Below are 24,524 nucleotides of genomic sequence, written 5' to 3' on the forward strand. Positions count from 1 at the left end.
CACAGGATTCTGCAGAGATTGGTGCGGACAGCACAGCACATCTGTAGTTGTAAACTTCCCACGATTCAAGACATTTACAAAGGCAGCTGAGAAAAATGGGTCATTGGGGACCCAAGTCACCCCAACACAATCTATTCCAGCTGCTACCACCTGGAAACAGTAACACAGCATAAATCCCAGAACCAACAGGTTTTGGGACAGCTTCTTCCACCAGACCATCAGACTGATTAACTCACGCTGACTTGAGTGTATTTCTGTTACATTGACTGTTCTAATTATTATAAATTACTATAATTTCACATTGCACATTTAGACAGAGACATAACATAAATATTTTTACTCCTCATGTATGTGAAGGATGTAAGAAATAAAGTCAATTCAATTCAATTCAATCCATTATCTAAATCATTGACAAACAATGTGAAAAGCAGTGGTCCCAATACTGACCCCCTGAAGAACACCACTGGTCACGAGCAGCCAACCAGAAAAGGCCCCCTTTATTCCCATTCACTGCCTCCTGCCTGTCAGCCAATCCTCTCTCCATGTCAGTATCCTCCTCCAATCCACCTGGGCAAGCTCCTCTCTCGTGCCTTTGTAATTCCCTTTATTCCATTGTGATTCTGATACATATGACTTATGCTTCTCCCTCTTAAATTGCAGTATGAATTCAATCATATTATGAATGAATGGCAATGCAGGCTCGATGGGCCGCGTAGCTTAACTCTTCTATGTCTTATGGTTTTGTTACATGAACTTCTCCTCTGCTATAGAGGAATACAAGTCATGCTGCTGCACCTACCTACAGTGTTTCAAGCCTGCTCAGCCAATCAGGAAATATAATATTCAACGGCGAATTTATAGCTAGCATCAGTAAAACTACTAGATGGTCATCAAAACCCACCTGGTTTGTGCTCTTCAGAGAAGAACATGTGATGCTCTTGCTCAGTTGGGCTGTGTGGGGTTGCCAACAATTTTGTTGATCCTTGGCTACCCCCTCAGCTGAGAATTGGCAATACATGGTGAAAACTGATCTCTGTTGCAAAGTTAACAAATTGCACAACACATGTCGGTGATAATAATCCTGATTCTTAAGTCTTAAAAAATCTCTCCCATTCCTTAATACATTATACCCATGGAAACCACATCATTATCAGGGTTAAGAATTTCCACAATTACGACATTTTGAAATGAATTTTTTTTTTCCAGGCCACCATTTTGTTTTGAACGAAGTCCCCAGTCAGCACACTCTCTGCATGGAAAATTATTTTTCACAAATTTGTATTGAAAATTAAGTTTTTCCAATTGAAGGTCTGTGACTAGTGCTGTGCTGTAGGGATTGCCATTGGAACTGCTGTTTGTCATCTATCTTATTTTGGATGAGAAAGTAATGGACAATGAAGAAGGACACTAAGGTTATAGCAGGATCCAGGTCAACTGGGAATGGGGGCTAAGGAAATGGCAGATTGAATTTAATGCAGATAAGTGTGTGAAGTGACACATTTTGGAAAGTTAAACTATGGCAAAACACACACAGTGAATGTTGTAGAATAAAGACCTACGGGCACTAGTATATAGTTCCCTAGAAATGATGACCCAGGTATACAAGGTTGTAAACAAGGAGTAATGATCATTTGCCTTCGATACTTGGAGCATTAAGTACAAGAATTCTACAACACAGAAACAGGTCCAAGGATGTATGCTTTTAAAGAGGCACCATATCAAAGGCTGGCGGTGCAGAATTAGGCTATTTAGTCCATTAAGTCTGATCTGCCATTTCATCATGGCTGATACAATTTTCCTCTCAGCCCCATTCTCCTGCCTTCTCCCCTTATCCCATCATGCCCTAACCAATCAAGAATCTATCAACCTCTGCCTTATTTTTGTAATTTATTTTTTATTGTTCATCATCAAACATTTCCATAAGATGTATTTCAGATATTCTACATATATATCATATAGTCATACAACCACAAATCTAAATATAATATCTATCTGAGGTATACACTTATAGAAAACAGAGGAAAGAAAGAACAAGCAAAAGGAGAAAACTATGTACAAGTAGGGAGTGATTTTTTTTTAAACAACATAGTCATTGATTTGTGAGAATAAAATCAGGCCTATGAGGTGTTATGTAGTTGAACCATTTTTTCCCAGAATGAATCAAATGGTTCCAACTTATGATTAACTATACAGTGCCTGTATAGTTTTATCTTCTCCATTTTGTAAATGTCCATTGTAATTTCCATCCATGCACTTAAGGTTGGGCTCTCCGGTGATAACCATTTCCTAGTAAGTCTTTTTACCAGCCACCAGCAGTATATTCATTAAATATTTATCTTTTTTTCAACCATTCTTGAGATATATACCCAAAATTGCATTCTGTTAACTTTGCCAAATCTTTTGGCATAATGATGCCCAAATATTTAAAAGACTCTGTTTGCCATGCCCCAGGATATCTATTTTCAACTTCTCTTGGTGGGCTATAGTTATATGAAAGTAATTGGGTTTTATCTATGTTGATCTTGTATCCTGATAATTGACCATAGTGTTCAAAGGATATCATCAATTTAGGTAAAGAGTATGCTGGTTGCCCTAGATAGATCAAAATGTCTTCCGTGTAAGAGGCCAATTTATGCTCTGTCCCTTTGATAGTAATTCCCCTGATATCTTCATTTTGTCTGATGTATTGAGCTAACGGTTCCAGATATAATGTGAAGAATAGCAGTGACCATGCACAACGCTGTTTCATGCCCCTTTCTAGGATAAAACTATTTGATAAATATCCATTGATTTTAATCCTAGCAGTAGGGTTGTCATATAGTGCCTGTATAGTTTTAATAATTGTGTCATGGAAACCAAATCTATGTAAAACACTGTAAAGAAAATTCCAATTAACTGAATCAAGTCCCTTTTCAGCATCCATGCTTATCACAATTGCTTTGATTTTATTTTTTTCTGTATATGATCTGTAATGTGAAGTGTCCTTCGTATATTGTCTTGTGTTTGGCATTGTTGTATAAAACCTGTCTGGTCCTTATGTATCAGTATGGGTTGAAACTCTTCTAATCATTTGGCCATGATGGAGGTAAATAATCTATAATCTACATTAAGAATGGATATTGGTCTAAATGATCCACATTCCTTTTTATCCTTGCCTTCTTTCAGTATAGCTGAGATTATTGCTTCCTTCCAGCTGGGTGGCATTTGTGCCTTTTTTAGAGCCCACTTCAGTGTGGGGAGTAAGACAGGAATGAACTCATTTTTAAATTCTTTGTACCACCCTGCCTTATACCCATCTGATCCTGGTGACTTGCTTAATTTAAGCCTACTAATTGCAGCTTTTAATTCAACTTCAGTTATGTCAGCAGTCATTGTTCTATTTTGTTCTTTACTTAAAGTGAGCAACTCTAGAGAATTCAGGAAGGTGTCAATTTGGGTCATGCTTCCCCCAAAACTTTGGAATATAGAGTTTCGTAAAACACTTCAAAAGCTTCTTGAATTTCACTTAGCTTATTTATTATCATTTTCATTCTTGGGTCCCTAATTCTATGAACTGTATTTTCTGCTATCTTTTTTTTCCAGTTTCCTCGCCAGTATTTTCGTAGACTTAGATCCACTTTCATAATGTCTCTGTTTCAGGAACATAAAACTTTTCCTGATTTCTTGCGTAGCGAAACTATTATTTTCATTCCTTTTTTTTTTAAAGAAGTTCCTCTAATGTATCCTGTACCAAATTCAATTTATATTTTTTTCTAGTTCCTTCAGCCTATTTTGTAATTCTTCTAATGTTTTATTCCTTATTTTTTTCTTATATGAAGATATCGCTATAATTTCCCCTCTTAAAACAGCCTTCAGAGTATCCCATAGAATGGGAGGTGAAACCTCTCCATTATCACTGAATTCTAAATAAGGACCAATTTCTTTCTTAATTTGTTCCTTCAAGTAGGGATCATTGAGTAGACTTGAATTTAGTTTCCAAATTGTACTCTTTGGTTGTAGGTCAAAATGAACAGATGAATATATAGGTGTATGGTCACTTACATCTATTGTCCCAAATCTACAGGTATTTATTTTGTCTTTGTCTTTTCCAAATGTTATGAAATAGCCTATTCTTGTATATATAGAATGGGGGACAGAATAATGAGTGTATTCCCTTCTGCTGGGGAAAAGGTCCCTCCATATATGAATTAGACCAACATCCTCAAAAAGTGTATTAACTTTCTTATGTAAGGATTTTGTTTCATAGGCTTTTCTATTGGAAGAGTCTAACTTAGGTTGTAATTGTAAATTTAAGTCTCCTCCACTTATCAGGAGACCTTCTGTTTCCATTACCATAATATTAGTAATTTTCTGAAAGAAACTAATATCACTTCCTGGGGGTGCGTATATATTCAATAGAGTAACTGAATTTCCATCTATATTCCCCTTTACCAGAATATATCTGCCCTCCTTATCTCCCATTTCAAATACTTTTTTAAAATTCAACTTGCTTGAGATAAGAATAGCAACTCTTCTCTTACATTTTGATTTATATGAGGAGAAAAACAAATTAGTGAAGCCCATTCTCTTTAGTTTTCCATGCTCATTATCACTTGTGAGTTTCCTGTAAATATACTACATGGGCTTGTTCTTTTTTCATTTTGGATAGAATTTTACTGTGCTTGATTGGATTTAACAGCTGATTGACATTAAAAGAAATGAATTTTACTTTGTCCTCAGCCATGTGTATTTATCTGTCAATATATCATTGAAATCAGCAGAATAAAACTTAATCAATCTACTCCTTGATCAAATAAGAACCAAGAAACACAAGTAAAAAAAGGCAACGAATGTGTGATTCCAAGGCTGAGGTCTCCAGTAGATGACCCTGGGTTGAGCTAAAGGAAACATCTAGCTGTGGGGGATAGCCCCTCCTACCTGTGAGTTAAGGGCCCCCATTGCAGTACCCATAATATTAAGTGAACAAATCTATGCCCATTACACTGAAAAGATTTCCCTGTGTATTCCTTCCATGCATATATTCTCATTTAGGTGGGGAAAAAGGAGTGAATGAATGAATAAAAAAGAATAATTGAGTAATATAAAATCCAAATTATAATAAGTATTTCTTGAGATAGGCATAGCACCATCTATTTTTGCTTCTGTTTAGCTTATCAACACTTTTAAAGTTAGCCAAACCATATGGCTCTTCTGGAGGGGGAGAGAGCTGTCTTCAGAAAACTCACAGTCTCTTCCTGATATACTTCTCTCACACTCCACCCATCCCCTGATTTCTCGATTCTCTCACTATTTCACAAGCAGAATGGGATAACCGCTCAGCCAGGCTTTCCCTTGGTTTGATCCCGCTGACGGGCAACCCTCTGGCCTTCATGTCTGTAGTCACCTCTTCCATTGTCTGATACAGTTGCATCCCATCTTCATAAAACACTCACAGTTTAGCAGGGTACGGAGTCCGGAACCTAATCTTTCCTTGCTTTAATATTCGCTTTACTTCAGAGTATTCTTTATGTTTCTGCAGGACTGACGGGGGGTAATCTTGATCGAAATATATTAATCTCCCATCCAAAAATACCCCCTTCTTTCCCCAGGCCCTTTGTAGAATCTCCACCTTGGTATTGCATCGAAGGAATCTAATTACTATTGAGCGTGGCTTATCTTCTGTCTCCAGTAGGCCTTGGGACGAGCGAACGATGCGCCCTCTCTATTTCAAGCTCCATAGAACATAGAATAGTACAGCACATTACAGGCCCTTCAGCCCACAATGTTGTGCCAACCCTCAATCCCTGCCTTCCATATAAACCCCCCACCTTAAATTCCTCCATATACCTATCTAGTAGTCTCTTAAACTTCACTAGTGTATCTGCCTCCACCACTGACTCAGGCAGTGCATTCCATGCACCAACTACTCTGAGTGAAAACCCTTCCTCTAATATCCCCCTTGAACTTCCCTCCCCTTACCTTAAAACCATGTCCTCTTGTACTGTGCAGTGGTGCCCTGGGGAAGAGACACTGGCTGTCCACTCTGTCTATTCCTCTTAATATCTTGTACACCTCTATCATGTCTCCTCTCATCCTCCTTCTCTCCAAAGAGTAAAGCCCTAGCTTCCTTAATCTCTGATCATAATCCATACTCCCTAAACCAGGCAGCATCCGGGTAAATCTCATCTGTACCCTTTCCAATGCTTCCACATCCTTCATATAGTGAGACGACCAGAACTGGACACAGTACTCTAAGTGTGGCCTAACTAGAGTTTTATAGAGCTGCATCATTACATCGCATCTCTTAAACTCTATCCCTTGACTTATGAAAGCTAACACCCCATAAACTTTCTTAACTACCCTATCTACCTGTGAGGCAACTTTCAGGGATCTGTGGACATGTACTCCCAGATCCCTCTGTTTCTCCACACTACCAAGTATCCTGCCTACTCTGCCTTAGAGTTTGTCCTTCCAAAGTGTACCACCTCACACTTCTCAGCCCACTTCTGCTTCCTATCAATGTCTCTATGCAATCTTCGACAATCCTCTACACTATCAACAACACCACCAACCTTTGTGTCATCTGCAAACTTGCCAACCCACCCTTCTACCCCCACATCCAGGTTGTTAATAAAAATCACAAAAAGTAGAGGTCCCAGAACAGATCCTTGTTGGGCACCACTAGTCACAACCCTCTAATCTGAATGTACTCCCTTCACCATGACCCTCTGCCTTCTGCAGGCAAGCCAATTCTGAATCCACCTTGCCAAACTTCCCTGGATCCCATGCCTTCTGACTTTCTCAATAAGCCTACCATGTGGAACCTTGTCAAATGCCTTACTAAAATCCATGTAGATCACATCCACTGCACTACCCTCATCTATATGCCTGGTCACCTCCTCAAAGAACTCTATCATGGTTGTTAGGCACGATCTGCCCTTCACAAAGCCATGCTGACTGTCCCTGATCAGACCATGCCATGATTCTCTAAATGCCCATAGATCCTATCTCTAAGAATCTTTTCCAACAGCTTTCCCACCATAGACGTAAGGCTCACTGGTCTATAATTACCTGGACTATCCCAACTACCTTTTTGAACAAGGGGACAACACTTGCCTCCCTCTAATCCTCCGGTACCATTCCCGTGGACAACGAGGACATAAAGATCCTAGCCAGAGGTTCAGCAACCTCTTCCCTTGCCTCGTGGAGCAGCCTGGGGAATATTCCATCAGGCCCCGGGGACTTATCCATCCTAATGTATTTTAACAACTCCAACACCTCCTCTCCCTTAATATCAACATGCTCCAGAACATCAACCTCACTCATGTTGTCCTCACCGTCATCAAGTTCCCTCTCAGTGGTGAATACCAAAGAGAAGTATTCATTGAGGACCTCGCTCACTTCCACAGCCTCCGGGCACATCTTCCCACTTTTATCTCTAATCGATCCTACCTTCACTCCTGTCATCCTTTTGTTCTTCACATAATTGAAGAATGCCTTGGGGTTTTCCTTTACCCTACTCGCCAAGGCCTTCTCATGCCCCCCTTCTTGCTCTTCTCTGCTCCTTCTTAAGCTCCTTTCTTGCTACCCTATATTCCTCAATAGACCCATCTGATCTTTGCTTCCTAAATCTCATGTATACTGCCTTCTTCCACCTGACTAGATTTTCCACTTCACTTGTCACCCATGGTTCCTTCACCCTATCATTCTTTATCTTCTTCATCGGGACAAATTTATCCCTAACATCCTGCAAGATATCCCTAAACATCGATCACATGTCCATAGTACATTTCCCTGCAAAAACATCATCTCAATTCACTCCCGCAAGTTCTAGCCTGATAGGCTCATAATTTGCCCTTCCCCAATTAAAAATTTTCCTGTCCTCTCTGATTCTGTCCTTTTCCATGATAATGCTAAAGGTCAGGGAGCGGTGATCACTGTCCCCCAGATGCTCACCCACTGACAGATCTGTGACCTGACCCGGTTCGTTACCTAATACTAGATCTAGTATGGCATTCCCCCCAGTCGGTCTGTCAACATACTGTGACAGGAATCCATCCTGGACACACTTAACAAATTCTGCCTCATCTAAACCCTTGGAACTAATCAAGTGCCAATCAATATTAGGGAAGTTAAAGTCACCCATGATAACAACTCTGTTATTTTTGCACCTTTCCAAAATCTGCCTCCCAATCTGCTCCTCAGTATCCCTGCTACTACTAGGGGGCCTACAGAATACCCCCAGTAGAGTAACTGCTCCTTTCCTGTTCCTGACTTCCACCCATACTGACTCAAAAGAGGATCCTGCTACATTACCCACCCTTTCTGCAGCTGGAATAGGATCCCTGACCAGTAATGCCACCCCTCCTCCCCTTTTCCCCCCTCTCTATCCCTTTTAAAGCACTGAAATCCAGGAATATTGAGAATCCATTCCTGCCCTGGTGCCAGCCAAGTCTCCGTAATGGCCATTAAATCATAATTCCATGTATGTATCCAAGCTCTCAGTTTATCACCTTTGTTCCTGATGCTTCTTGCATTGATGTACACACACTTTGGCCTTTCTATCTTACTACCTTTATACCCTTTATTCTGCTGCTCTTTCCTCAAAGTCTCTCTATATGTTAGATCTGGCTTTACTTCATGCACTTCTTTCACTGCTCTATCGTTCCAGGTCCCATCCCCCTTGCAAATTAGTTTAAACCCTCCCGAACCATGCTAGCAAACCTACCAGCAAGGGTATTGCACCCCCTCGAGTTCAGGTGCAACCCATCCAATCTGTACAGGTCCCACCTTCCCCATAGTCGAAGGAATCTCCGTCGCATCCCGCAACAACTTTCCTACAAACTCCATCGTAGACAAACCCTCCGCTACTTCGGGAACATTGTATATCCTGATATTTTTCCACCGTGATCTTCCCTCCTGGTCAAGCAGTTTACTTTCTTGTTGATCTAATATTTATATCATCTTACTTAGTATCAGTTCCATGTTTTGCATGTGATCTTCCACCTTCTCAATTTGTGTTTCTGCCAGCGCTATTTTTTGATTGACGTTAGCGAGCTCTGACTTGATGTCATCTAGTTGCTGTTTTATATCTTTTTGGAATCCCCGTATCTCTTCCAGAATTTTTATCATATTTGCCACTTTGCCCATCGTCAGCAATTATGCTTTTTTTAAAAAAAGATCTCCATTCTTTTTCCCCATTCTTGCCCCCCTATCAATTTAGATATTTTCAAAAGATCTTATATTTGATGGATTAATGGTTTTTCCAGAGGAGCTATTGAGTTAAGCTGCCATTCAGGATGATGATGTCACTGGAACCCAACCTCTGCCTTAAATATACATAAAGACTTGGCATTCACAGTTCCTTGTGACAACTAATTTCACAGATTCACCACTCTCTGGTCAATCAAGAACCTATCAATCTCTGCCTTAAATACACCCAATATGCAGTGATGCAGCCAGTCAGGATGGTCCCAGTTATGCCCCTGTAGAAAGTTCTTCATCCGTCTGAGATGAAAGAGGTGCTGTTGTGCCCTTTTCACCACATAGCCGGTATGTACAGACCACGTGAGATCTTTGGTGATGTTTATGCTGACAAACTTGAAGCTATTCACCCTCTCAACCCCAGATTCATTGATGTCAACAGGAGTTAGCCCATCTCCATTCCTCCTGTAATCCACAACCAGCTCCTTTGTTTTTGCAACATTAAGGGAGAGGTTGTTTTCTTGACACCACTGTGTTAGAGAGATGACTTCTTCTCTGTAGGCCTCCTCTTTATTGTTGGAAATTAGGCCAATCAATGTAGCATCGTCAGCAAATTTAATTAGCACATTAGAGCTGTGAGTGGTGACACAGTCATGGGTATACAGGGAGTAAAGGAGGGGACCTGGTACACAACCCTGTGGGGCTCCTGTGTTGAGAGTCAGAGGGGTGGAGGTGAGGGAGCCCACTCTTACCACCTGTCAGCGATCTGGCAGGAAGTCCAGGATCCAGCTGCACAAAGGGTTAAGGCCGAGGTCCCTGAGCTTCCTGTCAAGCCTGGATGGAATTATGGTGTTGAATGATAAACTAGAGCCAAGAACAACTTTTTCACATAAGCATCCTTCTTCTCCAGATGTGTAAGGATGGTATGTAGAACAGTGGCTATTGCATTGTCTGACAATCAGTTGTGTTAGTAGGCAAATTGTAGGGTATCCAGTTTGGGTGGTAGCATGCTGCAGATGTAATCCTTGACCAGCCTCTCAAAGGATTTGCTTATTTTGAGGTGAGTGCGACAGGATGCCAGTCATTTAGGCATGTTACCTTGGTCTTTTTTGGTATGAGGACAATGGCGGATAATTTGAAGCAGGAGGGCACTCTACACTGGGAAGGAGGAGATTAAAAATGTCTGTAAACACACCTGTCAGTTGTGCTGCACACATCATGGCTTTGTGGAAAACGTTGTGGATATGAAGATAGGTGGAGGGGTAGGTAATGCTGAGGAAGCAATGCAATTGCAGCAGGACTTTGACAAATTGGAAGAATGGGCAAAAAAGCCGCAGATGGAATACAGTGTTGGGAAATGCATAATAATGTATTTTGGTAAAAGGAACAATAATGCGGACTATTATCTAAACAGGCAGAAAATACAACATCAGAGGTGCAGATGCCCAGAAGATTAATTTACAAGTCAAGCATCTGGTAAAGAAGGTAAATGCAATATCGGCATTTACTTCAAGAACAAAATATAAAAACAGGGAGATAATGCTGAGGCTATATAAGACACTGGCCAGTCTGCACTTGGATCTCGTATCTCCAAGGATGACCGTGTAAAGTTTGACCAATTCCCTATAAAGCTCAGCATTACATTCTTGCATTTATATTCTAGTCTTCTCAAAACAAATGCTAACATTACAAAGATTTAACAAGGGAATCCTGCAAGAGGACTCCAAAGTTCATTTGCATCTTTCATTTTTTCCCCTTTTAGAAAATAGACCACACCTTTATTTCTTCTACCAAAGAACCTGACCATACACTTCCCAACACTGTATTCCATTTGCTATTTTCCCATTCTTCTAATCCATCTAATCCTCTGTAGCCTCTCTACTGCCTCAAAACTATCTGCTCCTTTATCTATCCTTGTATCATCCACAAACTTGGCCACAAAGCCATCAATTTTGTCATCCAAATTTTTGGCATACATCTTAAAATAAAGCAGTCCTAACACAGACCCCTGTGAAACACACTACTCACTGGCAGCCAACCAGAAAAGGCCTCTTTATTCCCACTATTTCCCTCCTGCCAGTCAGCCAACTATCTAATATGGTGAGTTTCCATAATTTAGGACCCAGGTATTGATCAGACAGAAATATACACATCAATACCTGTGATGTACCTCTTTATAGCTCAAGGTTCGGGAGATCACAAAAAAAGTTTAATATTTGATAAGCATAATCTTAGATCCTGTTTAAGCCTCTCTGTTGAATGTGGAAAATACACTCAGTGGCCACTAATTAGATGCAAGTGCTGCTGTAGCTCATCCACTTCATTGTGTGACATGCTGTGCGCTTAGCACTCTTCTGCACAGAACTGCTGTAATGTGTGGTTATTTGAGTTACTGTCACCTTCCTATCAGCTTGAATGAGTCTGATCATTCTCCTCTGACCCCTCTCATAAACAGGGCATTATCACCCACAGAACTGCTGCTCACTGGATTTTTTTTGTTTTTCTCACTCCATTCTCAGTAAATTCTAGAAACTGTTGTGCATGAAAATCCCAGGAGATCAGCAATTTCTGAGATACTCAAACCACCCTGTTTGGCAACAGCAATCATTCCATGGTCATAGTCATTTAGATCATATTTCTTCCCTATTCTGATGTTTAGTATGAACAACAACTGAACCTCTTGGCCATGTCTGCATTTTTTTTATCCATTAAGTTGCTACCATGTGAGTGACTGATTAGATATTTGCATTAACGAGGTGTAAAGGTGTATCTAATAAAGTAGCCACAATATATGTTGCCGATGCATAGGGCAAAATGGCCACCAAATCCCATAAAATCCACAGCAAGATGCAGGCACCTGTGTAAAATATTCTACAGGCTCTAGTGTCTTATACCTGCGTTACTATTTCATTTTTGATACAAATCACATTCCTAGGGAGGGAGGCAGTCAGATTTACACAGTGCATTTGAAGCCTTTCATTTGAACACTCTGGTAGGAATTACATTTTAAAAATCAATGTCCAAATTGCCTAAGCCTTTCAAAATTGATTTAGATGCTGACAAACTTAATGTTAACTGTGGTAAATATTGTATATCAATAGTACACATCAATACAGATGTAATTAAGAACTATACACCATAATACACAATTCTAACTTAAAATGCTTTCTCTAACTGAAAAAATTAACTTAATATTCAGTAAGCCATAATGTTAGTAAGTTTTAAGCAAATCAGGTTCAGTTGTTAGTTGGTGATTATCAACTACTATAATTGTTTTCCATTCTATTTCCAAATATATCTATTTTTCTCTTCAACCACCTGCCTTCACATATTTAAATTTGTAGATATAGTGTAATTGAGATTTCACTCCAAGGCCAAAATCAGATGGTCCTACCGAATCATCATTTTCTAGATGACAGGGTAACTACACAGCCCTTTGATAAAGGTGTAGATGAGCCAAGAATTCAAAGCCCACTGCTCTATGTAACCTGACCTTGGACTGCCAACTTTTACCATCCTTCTTCAAGTGGAGATTTGTGTGAAGCTCCCTGCAGTAATAGATACACAGCTCCCATTGGGTGACTAGACATTATGATACAAGAATGCCAGCTCTTTGAAAGATGAAATTATTATCTACCTCTTCCGCTTCCTGAATATCTCTTTGACAAAACCTCACGGAAAAATACATCATGTATTATAACTGCTGATCTGGAATTGATGCCCACCATTGGTTGAGGTCGACCATGGATGTTGCATACCAGCTGTGTGATATGCAAGCCAGGTCAATACAATATGGAGAGCAAGCTGTTGCCCATATAGCAGGCATCTTCTCTCTACACAGCTGATGAATCCAAATGAACAGTACAGACCAAAACAGTTTGGCACCTATGGTGTCACAGGAGTTGCCAGTCATTGGTAAACTCAACATAGAATTGCCTTAGTTACTCCAGCTCTATATTTATCCTTGGGGTTTACTCCCGAAACCTTCTCTGCAAGTGGGTTTAGCTGGAAGGCAGCAGAGGTTAGAAATCAAAGTTTTCCTTCTCCAAGATGAGTTACCAACCATTGCTGACGATCCCCATCTGCATGGAGTGACTGACTTTAAGATGCCAATAACCTAGCCTTCGTCTCTTCTCCTGTCAGCAGAAATGGTTGTGCCAGGTGTAGTAACTAAACCATATGTGAAGGCCAGAAGTTGTACTTGGTTGTCAGAGGCTATTTGAGACGCATGCCAGCCAGGTCATTTAATAGCTAGTGGGAGCTTATCCCTCCACCACACCCAGCTATAGTTTACAATGACCAATTAACCCACCTAGTCTTTGGACTGTGGGAGGAAATTGGAAGACCAAGGGAAAACCCACACAATTCAGGGGGAGGATTACAGAAAATCCTTACAGAATGGTGCCAGAGTTGAACTCCAAACTCCAATGCCCCAAGCTGTAATATTTTCATGCTAACTGTTATGCTACCATGGTGCTTAGTTACACAGCATTTAAATTATCCTGTCTGAAGTTGAGAATACAAAATATTATGTCCATTGAGTAACTGAATTACAGTCATGAGAGCCTCTGTTTGGCTTATACTAAATTACAAATGCAAAATATCCACCATTTTATCAAAAACAAAGGCTCATACGAGTTAAATTTTGGCTACTCATCAAAAAAATGTATTTCATTTAGACATACTTCCGATTATTGTTGGGCACCAACCTTGATAAAGGAATACAAAGACTTTCCATACATCCTTTGAAATGCTTCCCTAATGTCCAGCATGTCAACTTCACACCGAGATACCATCACCCTAATTAAAGTGCTGTCTTCTGTACCAAGTCCCTGTAATCAAGAAAACGTAGTTAGACATTCATTTTTATTCCCTAGGAACAAAAAGGCTAATTTTAGACTAGTTAATCTTCGTTACAACTTTGGGTTGCAGGCCTCAACCCAGAGGTTGGGTGAGACTTGGACTAGAGGTCATAGTTTAAGGGTGAAAGGTAGAATATTTAAGGTGAAACTTCTTCACTCCAATGGTGCTGTGAGAGTGGGACATGTTGTCAGTGGATGTGGGTTCAATTCAACATTTAAGAGAAGTTTGGATAGGTACATGGATGGGAGGGGTACAGATAGCTATGGTACAAGTCAGGCTAATGGAACTAAGCAGAATAACATTTCACAGAGACTAGACAGGCCAAATGGTCTGTTTCAATGCTGTGGTGTTCTATGACTCTATACAAGTCAATGATAATAACTGTGATTCTGAGGGATTGTGGTACATTAGATAAGGTAGTTTTAGTCAATTTGGTGCAGCAGTCTGGATTTGTGTGACAGTAAATATATCAAGGCTTCTTGTCCTTCAACTATATAAAAAAATTATTTATTAACTATGATCTGCAATATGCAAATTTCTGATACTAAAGTGACAAAAAAAGAATGAAATTAATTGCCTGTAAGTACTTAGCAAAATGCTACTTGTGCCAATCATTGTCTGTTCACAAAAAAAAATCGAAGTTACTAAGTCTACAAACGGTCAAATCAAAAATGATTTCCAAAATTCATATATTTTATAAGGACACTGAGAAACCTTTGCCACAGGAGTTACCATGATGCCTTAGTATTAAGTGTGTTTGATTTACGATCATATGGTAAGTTCAAGTTAAAGCATCTGAAATCATTTCTCAAGGAAGTAGCAACAAATTATCTTTGAGCAATACTGACTCTCAATTTTAGATGCAGAGAAACACTAGTGGAACATCTACAGGTAGTGTATTTTCCTGTGAAAAGCATTTCATGCTGTCAACTACACAAGGCAAAACTTTAGTATTGCAAGGAATAGATTGCCTTTCTATTTATATCTTAACACACAGATTTCCAGATCTGGGGGCATATGTAATCTTATGAATAGAAAATGTATTCAGCCTTTAAAGTTTCATTCCCCAGTTCACTGAATAAACACAAGAAATATTAAATAGAAATTACAATGCTACATTGACAACTCAGCAAGATCTTTATGCCTGACTCTATCTAAACTGCAAAGGAATGCACATCATCTATGTTCTGCAAGTTGAACAGAACCAAAATAAATTCCACAGCTGGTGCAAATCCTTGAAGTTGATAACAAAGGTAGAAGATCTTAGACATTAGAAATCCGAAAAACAAGGTAGTTTCAAATGCTCAGCAAGTCCAGAAGCATCTGTGGAAAGAGAAAGAATTAATTTTGCAACACATAAAAAGTAACATGAAAGCAGGTCAGGTAACATCTATGGAAGGAAATGGACTGTCAATGTTTTGGAAACATAGAAAACCTACAGCACCATACAGGCCCTTCGGCCCACAAAGTTGTGCTGAACATGACCCTACCTTAGAAATTACTAGGCTTACCTATAGCCACCTATTTTTCTAAGCTCCATGTACCTATCTAAAAGCCTCTTAAAAGACTCTATCGTATCCACTTCCACCACTGTTCCCACACACTCACTACTCTGACATCTCCTGTGTACCTACTCCCCAGCACCTTAAACCTGTGTCCTCTTGTGGCAACCATTTCAGCCCTGGGAAAAAGCCATTGACTATCCACACTATCAATGCCTCTCATCATCTTGTATAGCTCTATCAAGTCAACTCTCATCCTCCTTCGCTCCAAGGAGAAAAGGCCGATTTCACTCAACCTATTCTCATAAGGCATGCTCCCCAATCCAGGCAACATCCTTGGAAATCTCCTCTGCACCCTTTCTATGGCTTCCACATCCTTCCTGTAGTGAGGCAACCAGAACTGAGCACAGTACTCCAAGTGGGGTCTGACCAGGGTTCTATATAGCTGCAACATTACCTCTCGGCTCCTAAATTCAATTCCACGATTGATGAAAGCCAATACACCATACGCCTTCTTAACCACAGAGTCAACCTACGCAGCTGCTTTGAGCATCCTATGGACTCAGACCCCAAGATCCCGCTGATCCTCCACACTGCCCAGTCTTATCATTAATACTATATTCTGCCATCATATTTGACCTACCAAAATGAACCACCTCACACTTATCTGGGTTGAACTCCATCTGCCACTTCTCAACTCAGTTTTGCATCCTATCAATGTCCCGCTGTAACCTCTGACAACCCTCCACACTATCCAGAACACCTCCAACCTTTGTGTCATCAGCAAACATACTACCCCATCCCTCCACTTCCTCATCCAGGTGATTTATGAAAATCACTGAGTATTTGGGTGCAGGCTTTTTTGTACTGACTAATAGAGGGGAGATAGCCGGGATAAAAAGATGGAGCAAAGAGAGTGGAGCAAGAGCTTGCAGGTGATGTATGGGGAAGAATGGGGAAGGGGAAGGTTACTGTCAGAGAAGGTGGCACTGAAAAACAAGCTCAGCTATGATCAATTGAGTGGTATGTACATCAGTGGGTAGATGAAAAATGACCTGCCCTTGCATTATCTTAAACACAGGGGGCCAACAGGAAGATCTCATCTCCCAGGATCTTGGCAGGCAGCACCAGTTAGATTCTACAGTGATATATCAAGGATCATTTAGTACTCTTCTCCCCATGATGCAGTTTGAGGGATCAACAAGTGTATGGTTTGTATTGGAGATCATGGCTGAAAAAGTAGCACCATCTCAACAACCTGGGATTAGCAAAGGCAACAGTAGGGTGGAGGGAAACTAAATAAGTTCTGGATCTTGCTGGGAATGGAAGAATAACTGCAGCTAGAAATGAAAATGAGAAAATATGATCTGAATTTCTTGATCTTACTTAGACCAGAGTCAAAATCTGATACTGATTTGAGCTCAGAGCAACACACAAAATGCTGGAGGAACTCAGCAGCTCAGGACTAAGGAAGAGTCTCAGCCAGAAACATTGATTCTTTTTTTCCCCCCTCCATAAATGCTGCCTGGCTTACTGAGTTCCTCCAGCATTTTAAGTGTGTTCTTCTGGATTTCCAGCATCTGCAGAATCTCTTGGACTTCTGATTTGAGCACATGTTGATTAACTACTTTTTGTCTCAGCAACTAAAATGTGTTAAGGAGAATAAATCCAAAAGCCAGACTGTCTCCTCCTGCTCAACCAGTTACAGCCATTTTACCAGAAGTACATCATGAAACCTCTACTGGCGTGATCACCAATGGACCATTTGCAAATCACCATTTGCAGTTCATTTACCTTCATGGAGTTGTACAGCCTCTCAGCAAAGTAAGCAGGTCGGCTCTTCATGCTTTTCACTGGAAGAGAGGATTAGAATTTAGTTATTCCAGAAAAAATTGCATGCTGGGAAGGGGTTGGAAAAGCATGGTGACTGAACTTACCAATTGCCAGTAAAGCATCTTCCAAACTGCCTGACATCTCTCCCTTGATGCTGGCCTCAATGTCCTTGTTAGCAATCTTCTTGTACTCTTCAAATACTGATTAAAGAGAGAATACACACTTTGGTGATAACTTAAGTAAAATTAATACGTCTAATAAATTCCTGGTTTGTACAGTACTAGAGGCCATTCTCTATTACTCTGGTCAGGTGTACAATTGCTTCTCTTTTCACTATTTGTACGCTGTTACTGGCTCACTAATTCTATATTACTCGATTGTCTGCCTTGACCCAGTCAAAACTCATCTCTCAAATAATGTTACCAAAACAGATGAGCTAGTTACCTTCACATTGCTTTTTGTGGAGGAGTTGGTTAGTCTATTGGAAGGTAGCACCATAGAGGTAGAAAATTGGTCATAATTTGACCAAATGGCAAAACAGTGGGTAGAGTTGTATATTTAATATTTCAGAACAAATTTACAATTTTGTAAAATGTAATGTGACAAAATGGAACCTGTGTGATCCCAGAGTGCTATGCTGGTTTGTTGTTTTGTTTGGAGAGTGGCTTAAGTCTATGTGTGTTTTATGGTGGGGAGGGGGATGAATTTATGATAAGGAATGTTTTGACAACAGTAAAATAGGACACAGCTGTCAAGGGGGAAGACTCAAAAGTCAAATGGACTGATTGAAGAGTAGATGCCAGGAACCAGACACAGATGCAAATAACAGAGGAACACCATTATGGGATGGAACAACTTAATATATGGAGGTAGATGTTCCTTGCAAGTAATAAACACAACTGCAATTTGATCCTCTGAATTTGCTGTAGTTTGTTACTAGATCTTAGAAGACCTAGCTGAATGGTACATTACAAAGTGCAGTGAGACATTCAGGTTAAAACAAAAAGTGTAATATGTTTGTTTCTTTCTTTGCAAAAGGAAGAGAAAAATGGTCAAGTAAATATTAAAGTACAGCACGTGCTTCTTTGGGAAGGGACAGAGATAGTAGAGTTAAAAAAAATGAACAAAATTCACGGGTCCATAAACAGTGAGAACCAGGTGACAATAACCATAAATTTAAAGAAAGCAGAAATGGCTGGCTACATCAGAAAGATAGGTGTGTTTGACTGCATAAGAGATAACTGGATATTGTATACTGAACAAATTGATAAGTATTTTGAAGCAAATTAATAGGCAATGAGAAATAAATGCCAGCTTTGTTGAGTGTAATGGGTGGAAGAGCACACAGTTTGCTTAAGAATTCAATTGCTGCAACCAAACCAGCCAAAATGAGCTTTGGTGATATTGTGAAAGTAATGCAGGAACACTTAGAATTGAATTCACTGTTGATTATAGAATGCTTTAGGTTTCAAAAGGTGGAATGAAGGAAGAGGAGTCCATTTCAGTGTACATGACTGAACTGAAGAGATTGCCAAAGCATTGTCTGTTCAGTAATGGGCTTAATTATGCACTGAGAGATTGTTTAGTTTATGGAGTCTTAAAAGAAAGCATTCAAAAATGGCTCCTAACTGAAGCACAACTCATTTAAAAGAGCAGCTGAAATTGTTGTATTAATGGAAACCACAGTCAGAGATGCAATTGGGTTACAGTCAGGAATGAAAGTGAGTATGAACAAAATTACAACATCTAAATAGAAAATGGCCTAGCTGAACAAATAATGTTACCATTGTGGAACAGGTTCACAAACACCAGACCAATGCGGATTTAAAGATGAAACTTGCAGAAAATGTAACAAAGTAGGACACATACAAAGAGCATGTCAGGTAGACAAAAGTACAGCAAATGGATTGCTCAGTGAAGAGAAAAGATAAAGTTCAGTTTCAAAAAGAGCACTAATCTGCATACTATTAATGAAAAATCTAATTATGATGAGAGTGGAGAGAGTGACACAGGACTGTGTAACCTTAAGATTTAAAATGTGAAAACTGACACGAGAAAAGCAACACACACAAAATGCTGGAGGAACTCAGCAGGCCAGGCAGCACCTATGGAAGAAAGCACAGTTGATGTTTTAGGCCAAAGCCCTTTGGCAGGACTGGAGAGAAAAAGCTGAGGAGTAGATTTGAAAAGTTGGGGGGCAGGGGAGAGAGAAGCGCCAGATGATAGGTGAAACTTGGAGGGGGAGGGATGAAGCAAAGAAATAGGAAGTTAACTGATGAAAGAGACAGAAGGCCATGGAAGAAAGGAAAAAAGGGGTGGGGGTGGAGGAGCACCAGAGGGAGGCAATAGACGGGCAAGGAGATAACATGAGAGAGGGTCAAGGGGATGGGATGTGGTGTATGGGGGGGGGGTGCGGGGAGGGAGGAATTACTGGAAGTTTGAGAAATTGATGTTCATGCCATCAGGTTGGAGGCTACCCAAATGGAATACAAGGTGTTGTTCCTCCAACCTCAGGGTGGCCTTTTCCTGACAGTGGAGGAGGCTATGGATGGACATATTGGGATGGGAGTAGGAAGTGGAATTAAAACGGGTGGCCATTGGGAGATCCCGCTTGTTCTGGTGGACGGAGCGTAGATGCTCGTCAAAGTGTTCTCCAAAACTACATCGGGTCTCACTGATATACAAGAGGCCACATCAGAAGCACTGAATACAGTATATGACCCCAACAGACTCACAGGTGAAGTGTCGCCTCACCTGGAAGGACTCTTTGAAGCCCAGAATGGTAGTGAGAGCAGAGGTGTAAGGGCAGGTGAAACACTTGATCTGCTTGCAAGGATAAGTGCCAGGAGGGAGATCAGTGGGGAGGGATGAATGGACAATGGAGTCGTGTAGGAAGCGATCCCTGCGGAAAGCAGAAAGTGGGGGGGCGGGGGACCGACAGATGTGTTTGGTGGTGGGATCCAGTTGGAGATGGCGGAGGTTTCGGAGAATTATGTGCTGGATGTGGAGGCTGGTGGTGAGGTAGGGGAGGACAAGAGGAACCCTATCCCTGGTAGCTGGGCAGGAGGATGGGGCAATAGCAGATGTGTGTGAAATGGAAGAGATGCAGTTGAGGGCAGCGTTGATGGTGGAGGAAGGGAAGCGACTTTCTTTGAAAAAAGAGGGTATCTCCTTTCCTCTAGAATGAAAAGCCTCATCCTGAGAGCAGGTGTGGCAGAAGTGAGGAATTGAAAGAAGGGGGTTGGTGTTTTTAAAAGTAGCAGGGTCAGACAAGGTATTGTCCAGGTAGCTGTGAGAGTCTGTTGGTCTATAATAGACATCGGTGGAAAAGCTGCCTCCGGAGACTGACAGTGAGATCGAGGAAGGATAGGGAAGTGTCGGAAATGGACCAGGTGAATTTGAGGGCAGGGTGGAAGTTGGAGGCAAAATGGATGAAATTGATGATTTCAGCACAGGTGCAGGAAGCAGCACCAATGCAGTCGTCGATGTAGCATAGGAAGAGTGCGGGACGGTCACCAGTGTAGGCTTGGAACATAGACTGTTCCACGTAGCCAAAAAACAGGCAGGCATAGCTGGGACCCATGTGAGTACTCATGGCTACCCCTTTTGTTTGAAGGAGGTGGAAGGAGTCAACAGAGAAATTACTGAGGGTGAGGACAAGTTCTGCTAGGTGGAGTAGAGTGATAGTGGAAGAGAACTGGCTGTGTTTGGTGTCCAGAAAGAGAGAGCTTTGAGGCCTTCCTGGTGAGGGATGGAGGTGTATAGGGACTGGACATCCATAGTAAAAATAAGATTATGTGGGTTAGGAAACATGAAAACCTTGAAAAGATCAAGAGCATATGAGGTGTCACGGATGTAGGTGGGAAGGAACTGAACTGGGGGGAATAAAACAGAGTCAAGGTATGCAGTTATGAGTTCAGTGGGGCAGGAACAAGCTGAAACAATGGCTCTATCTGGACAAGCAGGTTTGTGGATTTTGGGTAGGAGGTAGAAACGGGAGGTGCGGAGTGTGGGAACTATGAGGTTGGTGGCAGCAGATGGGAGATACCCAGAGTCAATAAGGTTGGTGATGGTATGGGAGACTGTCCATTCGTTCCTCCCCACTAATCTCCCTCCTGGTACTTATCCTTGCAAGCTGGACAAGTGCTGCTTCTACACCTCCTCCATCACACCAGTCAGGGTCCCAGGTTCTTCCAGGTGAGGCAACACTTCGCCTGCGAGACTGTTGGGGTCATATACTATGTTTGGTGCTCCTGGTGTGGCCTCTTGTATATCGGTGAGACCTGAATGGGAGACTGCTTTACCGAGCATTACGCTCCATCTGCCAGAACAAGCAGGATCTCCCAGTGGCCACTCATTTTAATTCCACTTTGCATTTCGATATGTCCATCCATGGTTTCCTCCACTGTTGGGATAAGGCCACCCTGAGGTTGGAAGAACAACACCTTATATTCCGTTTGGGTAGCCTCCAACCTGATGGCACCAACATCAATTTCTCAAACTTCCAGTAAAGCCTCCAACCTTCCCCCCCCCCCCAACTTTTACCATTTCCCATCCCCTTGTCCCTCTCTCATGTTATCTCCTTGCCTGCCCATCACCTTCCTCTGGTGCTCCTCCCCCTTTTTCTTCTGTCTCTTTCACCAATCAAGTTCCTAGCACTTTGCTTCATCCCTCCATCTCCAAGTTTCACCTATTGTCTGGCGATCCTCTCTCTCCCCTCCCCCCATCTTTCAAATCTACTCCTCAGCCTTTTTTCTCCAGCGCTGCCAACAGGTTTCAGCCCAAAACATTGACTGTACTTTCTTCCCTAGATGTTGCTGGCCTGCTAGGTTTTGTGCGTGTTGCTTGGATTTCCAGCATCTGTAGATTTTCTCTTACACGAGACAAGCAACTTGGCTTATTCCAGAAATGAATGGAAATTAATTAAAATAGAATTGGACACTAACTCGTGCCACAAAATGAGTTTGAAATGCATTTCAAAAATATCGACTGAAGCCTGCAAATATCCATCCAAGAACTTAATATTGGAGAAATCTAACATCTGTGGGAATGACATTCATAACAGTGAAATACAACAACCAATAAGCCACTAGAATACTACAGCACAGTACAGGCCCTTCAGCCCTTGATTTTGTGCCGACCCATATATTCTTTTAAAAAAAGTACTAAACCCACACTACCCCATAACCCTCTATTTTTCTTTCATCCATTGTCCTGTCCAAGAGGCTCTTAAATACCCCTAATGTTTCAGCCTCCACCACCATCCCTGGCAAGTCATTCCAGGTACCCACAACTCTCTGGGTAAAAAACTTACCCCTGATGTCTCCCCTAAACTTCCCTCCATTAACTTTGTACACATGCCCTCTGGTGTTTGCTATTCATGCCCAGGGAAACAGGTACTGGCTATCCACCCTATCTACGCCTCTCATAATCTTGTAGACCTCTATCAAGTCTCCTCTATCCTTCTGTGCTCCAAAGAGAAAAGTCCCAGCTCTGCTAATCTTGCTTCATAAGACTTGTTTTCCAATCCAGGCAACATCCTGGTAAATCTCCTCTGCAACCTCTCCCGTAGCTTCCACATCCTTCCTATAATGAGGGGACCAGAACTGAACACAATACACGGTGCGGTCTCACCAGAGATTTGTAGAGTTGCAACATGACCTCTCTACTCTTGAACTCAATCCCCCTATTAATGAAGCCTAGTGTCCCATAGGCCTTCTTAACTATCCTATCAACCTGTGCAATGACCTTGAGGGATGTATAGATTTGAATCCCAAGGTTCCTCTGTTCATCTACACTCTTAAGTAACTGACCATTAACCCTGTACTCAGTCTTCTGGTTTGTCCTTCCAAAATGCATCACCTCACACTTATCCAGATTGAACTCCATCTGCCACTTTTCTGCCCAACTCTGCAGCCTGCCTATATCCTCGTGTAACCTTTGACAACCTACAGCTCAATCCACAACTCCTCCAATCTTTGTGTCATCCGCAAACTTACTCACTCATCCTTCTGTCTCTTCATCCAGGTCATTTATAAAATCACAAACAGCAGGGGTCCCAGGACAGATCCTTGCTTCACTCCACTAGTTACCAACCTCCAGGCAGAATACTTTCCTTCCACTACTACCCTCTGCCTTCTTCCTGTAAGCCAATTTTTTATCCAAACAGCCAAGGTTCCACTGATCCCATGCCTCATGACTTTCTGGATGAGTCTCTCGTTGGGGTCCTTGTCAAATGCCTTGCTAAGATCTATGTAGACCACATCTACCCTCATCTATTTCTTTTGTTACATCTTCAAAAAACTCCCTTAGGATCGTGAGGCATGACTTTCCCTTCATAAAGCCATGTTGCCTATCCTTGAGTAGACTACTTCCCCAAGGGACTTTTGACAAGGTCCCACACAGTAGATTAGTGTGCGAACTTAAAGCACACGGTATTGGGGGTATGGTATTGATGTGGATAGAGAATTGGTTGGCAGACAGGAAGCAAAGAGTGGGAATAAACGGGACCTTTTCAGAATGGCAGGCAGTGACTAGTGGGGTACCTCAAGGCTCAGTGCTGGGACCCCAGTTGTTTACAATATATATTAATGATTTAGACGAGGGAATTAAATGCAGCATCTCCAAGTTTGCGGATGACACGAAGCTGGGCGGCAGTGTTAGTTGTGAGGAGGATGCTAAGAGGATGCAGGGTGACTTGGATAGGTTAGGTGAGTGGGCAAATTCATGGCAGATGCAATTTAATGTGGATAAATGTGAGGTTATCCACTTTGGTGGCAAGAACAGGAAAACAGATTATTATCTGAATGGTGGCCGATTAGGAAAAGGGGAAGTGCAATGAGATCTGGGTGTCATTGTACACCAGTCATTGAAAGTGGGCATGCAGGTACAGCAGGTGGTGAAAAAGGCAAATGGTATGTTGGCATTCATAGCAAAAGGATTCGAGTACAGGAGCAGGGAGGTTCTACTGTAAGGCCTTGGTGAGACCACACCTGGAGTATTGTGTGCAGTTTTGGTCCCCTAATCTGAGGAAAGACATTCTTGCCATAGAGGGAGTACAGAGAAGGCTCACGAGATTGATTCCTGGAATGGCAGAACTTTCATATGAAGAAAGACTGGATCGACTAGGCTTATTCTCGCTGG

At 41.5% G+C, this 24,524-nt stretch overlaps 1 protein-coding gene across 2 annotated transcripts in view; it reads right to left on the bottom strand.

Annotated features, from left to right (window-relative positions):
• The window catches only part of LOC132386487 (annexin A4-like), a 137,644-nt gene that overhangs the window by 11,207 nt on the left and 101,913 nt on the right, over nucleotides 1–24,524 (bottom strand). For both annotated transcript variants that reach the window (XM_059958856.1, XM_059958805.1), the window contains exons 10-12: nucleotides 17,486–17,581; nucleotides 17,343–17,401; nucleotides 13,893–14,015 (exon numbers count right to left, since the gene is read on the bottom strand). In XM_059958856.1, coding sequence (XP_059814839.1) covers nucleotides 13,893–14,015; nucleotides 17,343–17,401; nucleotides 17,486–17,581 — 278 coding nt within the window. The remainder of the gene's footprint in view (nucleotides 1–13,892; nucleotides 14,016–17,342; nucleotides 17,402–17,485; nucleotides 17,582–24,524) is intronic.

The sequence above is a fragment of the Hypanus sabinus genome, chromosome 1 (genome assembly GCF_030144855.1).
Source record: "Hypanus sabinus isolate sHypSab1 chromosome 1, sHypSab1.hap1, whole genome shotgun sequence".
Classification (NCBI taxonomy): domain Eukaryota; kingdom Metazoa; phylum Chordata; class Chondrichthyes; order Myliobatiformes; family Dasyatidae; genus Hypanus; species Hypanus sabinus.